The sequence below is a fragment of the Amblyomma mixtum genome, chromosome 2 (assembly GCF_055824585.1).
Source record: "Amblyomma mixtum isolate Tamu chromosome 2, ASM5582458v1, whole genome shotgun sequence".
In the NCBI taxonomy this organism is placed as follows: domain Eukaryota; kingdom Metazoa; phylum Arthropoda; class Arachnida; order Ixodida; family Ixodidae; genus Amblyomma; species Amblyomma mixtum.
This window is the reverse complement of record NC_143013.1, coordinates 58207488-58218331: the sequence shown is the minus strand read 5'-3', so window position 1 is coordinate 58218331 and position 10844 is coordinate 58207488. Positions and strand designations below refer to the sequence as shown.

General features: G+C 46.0%; 1 protein-coding gene across 3 annotated transcripts in view; it reads right to left on the bottom strand.

Moving 5' to 3' along the window:
* Positions 1 to 3504: 3504 nt before the first annotated feature.
* LOC149359429 (uncharacterized) overlaps positions 3505 to 10844 on the bottom strand; it is a 215525-nt gene continuing 208185 nt past the window's right edge. For all 3 annotated transcript variants that reach the window (XM_089571655.1, XM_089571656.1, XM_089571657.1), the window contains one exon: positions 3505 to 8405. In XM_089571655.1, coding sequence (XP_089427781.1) covers positions 8235 to 8405 — 171 coding nt within the window. In that variant the 3' untranslated portion in view covers positions 3505 to 8234. The remainder of the gene's footprint in view (positions 8406 to 10844) is intronic.

Below are 10844 nucleotides of genomic sequence, written 5' to 3'. Positions count from 1 at the left end.
AGGGGTCGCTCACCCTGACGAACTGGGCGCGTGGTTCAGATGCCCAGGAGTCCGACACGATGTCAACCCACGGGTAGCACCAGCCCGAGCAGTGACGTCCTTCGAGGCAAGTCTCACGTGGACGAGAACGTGAGCCACAACGGCGCCTCGAGCCAATGCTCAGGGCCTTTGCCCACCTTAATAGCAGCACCGCTGTGGCCTGGCGCACGGCGAACAACCCCCCAACCCAACCTCTTTCTTCTCTTCTTCGCTATCGTGTATATGTCTGAGTCTCCGGCTGAGTAATGTGACATGATATTTGCGGTTCAATATCCGAAAGCCGCGGTTAGTTGTAGAGAACGCGGTAGTGTAGATCTCGGGATTAATTTCGGCTACTAGAAGCATCTTACTTCAGCCGCGCTCTTCTTGATATCATTTTCACGTTCTCCTACTGCTCTCCTGTTGTAGCCAGTAGGGCACTACTGAAAGTAACTTAAAACATCAAGACGAATGGTGGGCTACTAACGACGAGCATTCTACTTCGACATGCCGTCCGGGTAGGTTAAAGATAATTGCCTTGGATATTATATATGCTTTCGAGCGCTCACTTTTTAAGAAAATGCAAGGAAAAAAAGCAGCCTTCCCAAGATATGTACTACCAGCTGAGTGCTGTCCAAAAGAGAAAAAAACAAGCGGCCAGATCTTAACCTGGGCGTTGAAATGGAAATTAGACCGAACCCGCATTCCTTTCCGCAAGCGGAACCAAACCAAATCCGTATATATTCGCCTATATTGAATCGAATCAGCACTGTTGGAAACCTGTTCTGGACAGAAATCAGCCCCACTCTTGATGCAACCCAACCTTATTTTTTTGACTGAACGACAGCTCTAATAAAAACATAGGGTCACTGACCAAGTCAAAGTTTAATGAAACGTACGACGTTTCGGAAGCCCTGCGGCTTCCTTGTTCACAGTTCCCCATTGTGAACAAGGAGGCCGTAGGGCTTCCGAAACGTCGTACGTTTCATTAAACTTTGACTTGGTCAGTGACCCTATGTTTTTATTATGACTCTACCTGACCAGACGATGTTTCGTCGAACTCTTGACTACGACAGCTCTAAACCATATTTTTGGCATGCAAAAAAAAAACAACGTCAAAAGGAGTTGCGCATGGAAGCAACACTCTATTGGTCTTTGGCGTTGAAGCGCTATCATTTCATCACGATATCTGGTGGCTGTTCGGAAGCAGGTTACTGTACCCCTTGACAGAACAATGCGGATATGGCTCCTAATGTGCGAGCTAACAAAAATGACAGCAGAGTTTCATCAAAGCAGAGAGTTGAGAGAAGTGCAAGCATGGACAGAGGGGATGATGAATCTAGCTAACGGTACAAAAGGAAGCGATTCTGAAGAGAAGGTTGTGATGAACTCTGGCGAAAGCAGATAAAGAGGACGGGGTCGGAAGCGCTAGATTCGGGAAGTAGTAACTGTAATCATCCTATCAACAACCAGTTTGAGACGAAGTGCTCTGCATTTGCCTCCATTTACCTTGTCGTACGATATTCACCGCCAACCTATCATTCCAGGCTTCCTAAACGCATCTGCCCGCACTTTTTTGCTGTCACCTGCTGCTGCAATTGCCTTTCCTTGGATTCCGCTCCATTACGCCAACTGCCCGTTAACTTTCTGCTGTCTACATTGCGTGCCCTGTCCACGCCCATTTTGTATCAATCATTTCATCATGGATATCACTGGCGCGCGTTTATTCTCTATCTCACTCGTCTCTCTTCTGTTTCTGAACCGTACCCCGAGTATTCTGCAATAGAACAATGAAGGAAGTCGAAGAGGAAAAATGCACAGTATATTGGCCAAATCCCCCACGTGGATAAGTGCCATGTTTACTAAGGTAAAGAACAACAACGCAGGCGATCACACAATACGATGTGGCATATCTGCGTTAAGAGTATTGGTTGCATCTTTCTCTTTCGTACTCATCGCCTTCCACTGCGTCTCTGAATTTCGTTCCACTGCCGAATGCAGTTCTGGTAGGTGGAGCCTTATGGAGGCCGTGTGTGGGTGATTGGAGCTGGTGGATTCAAAGCGGGCATGGGTGGAGAATGGAGTGGGTGGAACATTCGGAGGGTGGTTTGTGAATGAATGGTGGGCGGACGCCTCCTGGAGTGTGGAGGTTTTTAGGGGGGTGCTCTTGAAGCCTTCTGAAGAAAGGAAGGTGGAAGCGGTGTGATGGTTAGTCAGTGAATGCCTGTATGTGAAATATGCATTTTTACCGGTGTCACAAAATTCGGCGCATTTTGGAAACAAAGAAGCAAAAACAGCGCCGCGCGGACGCGTCTCGCCGGCGCGACCCGAAAGGGAGAGAAGGAAAACCCCCGCTGGGCGCGTGTCTCTCCCTCTCCTCCACCACCGCTCCCCGCCACGGCGTGCGCCGAATGAATGAGTCATCCACGCCGATCTCTCGGGAACATACGAGTTGCTTCTGCAGCTGACGGGGGGAAAGGGCGTAGCCTTGCGTGCACTAAGACACGTCCCCCTCGCCCGTCGGCGACGGCGCCACTCAAGAACACGCTCGAAACTTCGAGATGCGACAATGCGATATAATCACTTGTGGACGTATGAATCCTATCCTGGCGTGTGAGAGCTTTTGAGATAGGCTCGGCGTCTGTTAACAAGCTATTTACACTCTTCAGAGCCAGCATAACTTGGTGCTATGGCCTCTGTATTTTGAGCTACGGCTGGAAGAAGTGGTCCTTGCGTCAGTTTTGTTGTTTAGCGTTTTGTCGTGTGCTTAGAATGCTTGAGCTCCATTGCAACGAAAGGGAAGATCAGTGATTGATTAGAATCGACATATTAGCGCTAAATTGGTAGAATGCATGTGGCTTAGAGAATGGTAGAGGAGTTAGGCTATGGGCTGTGGACATCACTGCACCTCACAAGAAGTCCTACCTCTGTATCCAGCTTAGCGGACAGAGCAACCAAGTTAAGGAAGGAGGCACGTCTATGTTCGTCCAGCCTCGACTGAGTGAGATCAGGTACTGTGGCTATTCAAGGCGCTCCTCTTTTAGCCAGTTTTTCACGCCGCTTAAAAAACCTATTGTCCCTAGTTCCTCCCACGTACCAAACACTCCGCTATACTGATGAGCGCACTCTATCCTCCTTTTTTTCCTAGTACCTCAAGGACGCCGCTTCACTGGCAACCGAAAATGCGTTAAAGCATGGGCTGCGGGCCATGTACAAATTGTATAACATACAAAGTATAGTCCTTGGTGAGTGTTTGCCCTTCTCAGACGACTTCAATCCACTCATACATGGCGAATAATTACTGAGAATGACGCTTGTAGGACACTTGGGATTACATGCGGTATTAGGCTACTTTTGGTTCGGTAACGGCAACCGTAGCCTCTGTAAAGATTTGTACACGCTTTCAAAAATGCTGTAATTTCACGAAGCGCCATGAACAAATAATGCAGTTCAAAAGGAGGGGCCAAATCACGGGGAGCGAATATATACATAATTAGGCATTTATTGAAGAAACGTGTTTGTACATTGTAGCATTCAGTTGAGAATCTATCACAAAAAACACTGTGGGCATGCACCACGTACACAATATTGTCCGAAATAGCGCAGCGCCTTTAAGCAGAAAGCATCAATCAGGGAGTGTGAACCATATATTCTTGAGCCAGGTAAACATTGCTGTTGATATGCATGAATATGTGCCCCTATTACTTATATACACACATAAAACATTGGTGTCCACGTCAAATTCAGAGCCCTTAGGGAGGCTTTTAACCGCGCTACCACTAAAAATAACGGAAGTTTACAGCATCATCCCCTCTCTATACCGCCATACACTGTTTTCTTACTCTACGCTTAGCACTCCCAGCGCGCTACTCCTGATGTTAGCCTATTTTTACTTCCTATTTGATTGCTATGCAGAGCAACGTCCGTACTTCGAGTTCATGGATTACGAAATAACGGACAATCTGAAGTAAATATCAGGTATGTTCTGTAACCATTGTGAGCACAAGTGACTCGAAGCGGATATAATGTTGGTCCTCTCAAGAGGTAACATATTCACTGGACCAAGACTGGCGCAGGTGCACTGTGCTGCTCGTAAAAGAATTTAAGCTAAAAGGAGAAAAAACTGAGAGAAGAAAAGAAAAACCGAGAGGTTAATTGAGCAAAAAGAATGATTGGCTATTCTCTTTGTTTTTTGTGGAGACCATCACGCGCTATCGCCGTAAAATCGCACAGTACCACACTCGCAGATCTTGCGCCCATCCTTTGTCACGTCTGCAGGTGCGCGCGTCTCAAGTGGGCGTACGTGGCGGCAAAAAGCCTCGATGCGAAGGCTAATTCACCTCGCCCAGTTAGCTGAGCGCCTTTCACGAGAAGACTTGAGCAACTAAAATATCATCCTACAAGAACAGCCAACCTGTCCGCGGAGATTGTTCAGAATTTGTTTGTTTCGATCGTAAAGCTGGACGGTGTTTAGAACTAGTACCATACTGGAAAGCAGCGATGCGCTATAGTAAGTGCTACATGCAGTGAAGCGTCGCCGAAGTTCTTAACAGCACGACACTCTTCCTCTGCAAGGAGGAAATGAACCATTGTTTAAGGATTTCTTGTTACGGGAAAAAAAAGCTAATCAGATCATTGAATAGTAAGCATTAACTTATTGCTCTTCAGACTTATTTGCTTATCAAAGTAAGAAATAAAAACCTTTATTTCGTTTAGTGCTTCGAATGGTATACGGAGTAACTGTTTGTGTTGTCAACTGATTATTGTAAATGTGCCTCCTAATACGTTGTTAATGCTTTCAGGTCGGCCGCTTGCCCGATATAACCTTGAGGTATTCCATCGAAATCACTTACACCGGATCTGATGTAAGTTTAAAGTTTTATTGGCTGTGGGTGTGTGGCAACAGTGCCAGTGCGCTAATGGTCGTCACCTCTCGATCATAGTCAGCTTAAAACTAACTCTTGCAACGTCTACTCGACTTCATTAAGGAAATTCTCATTCACTAGATGTTCGAGTTAGCCAGGTTCCACTGCATAATCGCGGTTCTGGCGGTAAGGAATGGGCATTGTTAGTTTCACTTCCTTTTATTTGCTCATTCAACACTTTGTACAGCCGGCCAAATGTTGAGCTGTTGTGCGCGACGGCCGCTTTTTCTGCGCACGTGCGCGTTGTAACGAAGCAAACTTGGGGAATGCTCAATAATAAGCAGGGGTTTAGTGAGCCTCTGCTTAAATTTGATATCTTAGTAAGTTTCCGCCCTCATAAGCCGCAGGAGCATGGAAAAGGCGGCCGTCGCGCACGCCAGCTAAAAATTTGGCCGGCTGTACAACCACGCTAGCCTCCTATGCAATTGCTGGAAGCAGAGGTAGCTTCGTTTTCTTATTTTTATGCGCAACACTATAGAGTCTCTATAACCACTTGAGCAGTTGGCCGACCATCGGTGTGCACTTGGTTTGAGAATTCTTCATTAGACCTTTGGTGTAAATGTCACATATATCCAGGAGAGGCGCCCTGTTTGTGCTCAGAGCATCCTCCTTACTCTCTGCTGGGACTAAGGTCTACCGTGAGCTTTGTTTGCGTGTGTTCGTTCGCTCTGCCAGGATACCGAACACCACCAAATGGAGACGGGGACTCGAGCGTAGTTTGAAAGATTTCACGCTTTAGATTTTCAGTGAACTGCACTCGACACAGGAAACCAATGACATTCAGCCCTTGCGTGGAATCTGCTACCGCTCTGCTCCGATGCTCGTGAACATTAACATCAGCACTTCAGCGCATCTAGCATCATAACCGGTAAAAAAAGCGAAACCCTGTAGGAGACCTCAGCCCTGGCAGTGCCCCACACGGCAGTGGTTCATTGTTTCACTGTGAATAGAGAAGTGTCGTAGCACGGATTCCTCCTTACTTAAAAAAATGGCTGCCCGGTCAAGGAAGCCGCAGTTAATGAGTGCCTATATCTATGACATGTGAATCTGTAAAGAGTTGACCATAAGTCCCAATGCCACAGGGCCTGCTTTTGATCAGTACACTCGGACACATACGGAGCGTATGGAGTGTCGTAAACGCTCCACTGGAAGCTTCAAAATCAGACTCTGTGGGATAGGGGCACCTGACCTTTCCTGTACCTCCCACGCTACGAAGCAAGTGTGAGGCTCTTCAGCACTCCAATGCCGGAGCAGTGAATGAAAAAACTGAGGCAAAAAAAAAGAACACCATGAACGAGGTGAACCAACGAAGGACTGGTTTCGCCCTTTTCGTTCCCCTTCTCCTTCGCTCGACCTCCCACGGCCTCCAGCTGTTGCTTCCATTTGTTGGCCTATTGTCTTTTCCTCAGCTGCATTTTACCGGTACTCACCTATGGGGCAGAAACCTGGAGGCTGGAGAAAAGGGTTCAGCTTAAGTTAAGGACAACGTAGTGAGCTTTGGAAAGAAAAATTATAGGTATAACGTTAAGAGACCGCGAGCGTTCAGAGTGAGTGAAGGATTAAACGTTGGTTAATGACATTCTATTCGAAATCAGGAGGAAAAAATGGGCTTGGGCGGAGCATGTAATGCGAAGGCAAGGTAACGGAGTGGATTCCAAGCGAAGGCAAGTGTGGCAGGGGGCGCAGAAATTTAGGTGGGCGGATAAGAATAAAAATTCAGGGGGGCACTTTGTTGATCTAAAGTGCGGTGAGGCAAAGCCTTAAGCGCAGTGTTTCTGCTTGTGTCACTGATGCGTTGTTAAGATGTTAGGCTTCACCTCTAAGAGTGAAACGCGACAGCGTCTTGCAACGCTGCCAGGGAGTCCATAGAACGCCATCGCCCGTTCGGTTCTACGGCTTGCTCGTCAGTAAATTGGTTTTTGAGGAAACGAAATGTATCTGTCTCGCATATCTGATGCACACCTGAACCTCGCCGAAACGGGAAGGGAGGAAGGTGGGAGTGAACGAAGGCACCGTATTCACAAGACGGGCCATTTTTTCATTCCAAACCATCAAGCTGGCATGGCGGAGTGATTAGCATGCTCGTCTCGCACTTCGGAGACCGGGCTTCGATTCTCGAACTCGACCAATTTCCTAGTCGGTTTATTTATTTATCCGGCCTGACTAGAAGGGTTAATTAGGCTAATTGGGTAATTAAGCAATTAACTAAACTCAGTCCCACTTACTTGGAGCATCACTATACGATCCTTTTAATTCGTTGCATGGTTAGTAGTCAAAGTACAATTGGCCCCGATTGAAATTCGCGCACTGTGACGTCACGACCGTTTCGATCAATTGAAAAGCGTGACATCTCTGTCGACAACTCGTGCTTACAACCATGGGGAATTCAAGGCTTCCGCCTAAAAGTTTGCGCGGATACGGTGGCCGCAACTGATGATGTTTCTTCCTCGCCAAATACACACCAAGCTAACCGGCTGGCTTCAAAGCAGCTCTTGAGCACAGATATTTTTGAATCCTGGCCACGAATTCTTAAAGACAGTGTTCAACTCTGAACAGAAACATCCACTGCAATTGTAGTGGCAGGTGCTCCCACAAAATCATGTAAAATGACTTGTGCATAACACACGACTTCAACACAGAGAGAGCCGCAAAACAAAAGTAAAGGCAATGGCGTGATGTTGTAGTTACATGTCGGTGCCCAGACACTGAACATTTCGTTATTACATTCAGATAAAATGTGGGCTGTAAAGTCCTCAATACAGCACTTAGAAGAACTCCGGCTGTACAAATTGAGCGTCTTTAACATTGCAGGCTTATCGTATGCCAAGGTAGAAGTTTTCTCGACAGTGCACATAACTGACAGTATGACGTTACAGATGAAGCATATTCAAACTATTTACAAAATGGATCCCACTGTAGCACCTTCCGATCACTTTAGCATCGCACACTTCTCGCTCCTACCACAAGACACTTCCCGACACTAGGCGCTGCTTTCTTCAGCCGTGGCGCGGAGATTGCCTTGTTTTATTCCAGCAGCGTTCACTGAACACAGGAGCGTCCAGCACACACAGTGCGTTACCACACACCGGCATGACGGCACACTGAGCAAACAGATATGGCAGTTTTACACCAAAGTTCCGTGTCAAGAAACACGTTCTTCGCTCGACGGCTGCGCGCTCTTGATTTTGCTGTTGCGCAGTGTTCACAGCCCGAAATAACTGTGCAGTTCCAGGAGCACCGTCAATGCCGACGGTGATGTCACTATTTCCATCCGCGCACCTCTGTCCACATTCACACAGAATCCTCGCGTTGTAACCGTGTTCGCGAGCGCCGCTTCCACTTGCTCTTGGGAACTCTTTGAACCCCCTTCAGCGCAATGCCATTGACGTTCGCACTGCTCACGCCGTCGCCACAGTTGAGCGTGTTCCGTTGGGAGGGCACCTCCATCTGGTTGAAGGCGGGCTGCGGATCCCAGACCATGAAAAGAAAAAAGGGCAAAAAAGCACTCTTGTATGAGTCACATCGTTACAAGCGGGACTTTCTAGACACAGAACACAACCCGCATTTACTCATTCGAACCAAACACGCGTGTACTGGTATGCCATCAATGGCTACATCGGAGACCAGAACATCCAACTGCATTTTCTTTTCTGCTCACGCAATATCATATTTTCTGAAATTAGAATTACACTATTTTTTTTTGTTTTACTGCCAACATCGTTCGGCTCTGTAAATGATTCTAACTCCACCTCTAAACACATGTAAAGAGCTAGAGCCACAGTATAGAGGAAACAAATGTTAGGAACTGGCCTTGGTCGAACGCACACTGTAGGTAACCTGCGGAAACGCTGAGCCTGTGACGTGCTCCAGTGCAAGCTTCGAGTGAAAGAATAGTTTGTTGACCCTGTTAAATTGTCAGGGACTGCCTGGTTTTAACCTGCCGGCTTTTTCTTCTCTGTCGGTTTCCTTCAGGTGTTGCAGCACCTATATCGTTAAGCCTACCTATCCCCTTTTCTAGTTAGCCGCTCACATCGCGTATGTTTAAACAAAGGGCAGATTTCATCTCTACCGCATTCTTTTTGGCTCTGCCCTTCACAGTTTTCATCTATTTTTAACGCTGTCGGATACAGGCGCCGATATTTCGGCAAATTCGCGATTCTGCCAATCGCACTCAATTTTTGACCGCAGGCAAGACTAAGCGAAGAAACGAGATCACAAAGAGGCATTGAACCTGTTGACAGCAGCTCCTGTGGCAGCCATTCGGAACTACTGGAGCTGGATAGTGACAGTGGAAAATGGCTTGCCGCAGTATCGATCGTAGTCTGTTGCGCTGAGGGCAGAGCGCTAAGCGGAATGGAATTTTAATGGCAGAAATATTACGAGAAGTTATCTCGCTCGTTTTTTGTTCCATATAGCAGCGCTGTGGTCAAGACTAACTGTGATTGTTTCTTCAGTGGCACCTACCACTGGCTCGAATTGGAGAGCGTTTCATTTCTTTCTGATAGGAGAGAGCTTGATGGGTGTGCGTTTTTCCAAGTAATTACTGCTACAATTTCACACATAAAGTGGATTTTGTGTTAATTAGTACAGAAGGAGGTCCAAAAGGTAAAATTACAGGAAACCTCGGGTTAAAAACGCCTAATATGTGTCTAAGAATTCGCAGTAAAACGACATTTGAACGATAATAGTGTCCATGAAAGACGAAGGACTATCCCGATGTGACGAGGTAGGAGTATTTGCAAATAATAAATGAATGAAATATATAGCAATAAAGGGTGTTTCACCTAAGACTTTTTTTTTCATCTAAGAAAATTTTTAAAGTTAGACTTTAAGAGTTAGAAGAACGATTTTTTCGGCATACTACTGTCAGCGGCGTTGCGCATCAGAATACACCAAAAAGTGCAAACTAGCTGGCAGATTAACTAATATTCAATAGTTAACTTTTTCACTGTTCCCGTTAGGCTCCTTAATTATTCAGAGACGTGCAGCCCCCCGTAATTATTATGTATATCAGCTTTTAAAATTGCGAAAACACGGACGCCCTCGTCGCATTTGTCCAACCAATTTTGGCTACATCGCGCCAAAATACCTGCACTTTCGAAAAGCTAGCAGCCAAAGAAACCTCTCCAGTGTTTCCAGTCACCAGCCTCCAAATTTGTTGGGCTACAGCGCCCAGGGTAATTACGTTTTCAAAATTCTAAAAACTGATATGGATATAACTTACGGTGGGCCACACGCCACTCAGTAATCAGTGGGCCTACCAGTAATAATTAAAAACTCTACTATTCAATATTACTAAGCCAGACTGCTAGATAGCACGCTTAGCTCTTCCGATGCGCTATACCGCTGGCAATGTTATACCGAAAAAAGGGATATTGTAACTTTAAAAAAAACCCTATTTTTAAAAAGTGCGCACAATATTATGTGACACACCCTGTATATTTGGAAGTATGGGAACGAAAATTTATCGGTACATCAAACAAAACGAGAAGCTCTCCGCTATTGTAACACATATACGCAGATAATTGAATAAACATACTGCCCTGAACAAAAAGTTTTCAAGCCATAATTTGCGGAAATTTTAAAGAGGACCAAAGGATCTTTCGAGAAATATGTTCGGACCATGGTGTGTGAAGCGTGTACAATGAAGAGCACTGAATTCAATCTCTTCGGTGCAAGCATTAAACATAAACCAGCCTGATTTTAACTGAGAAGAACAAGTATAGTAAGGGCATGATACCGTAGATGGCGAAGGTATGTGATATGCATGGAGTGGGAACTACCTCAGGAGTAGATTCAGTAAGTTAGTTGACAGTGAACAACTGCAAGTAAAGTAATCAGAGAACATTCACACTGATATATAATTATTATGTGTTGCAAACGTGACGGTATAAGCAAGTG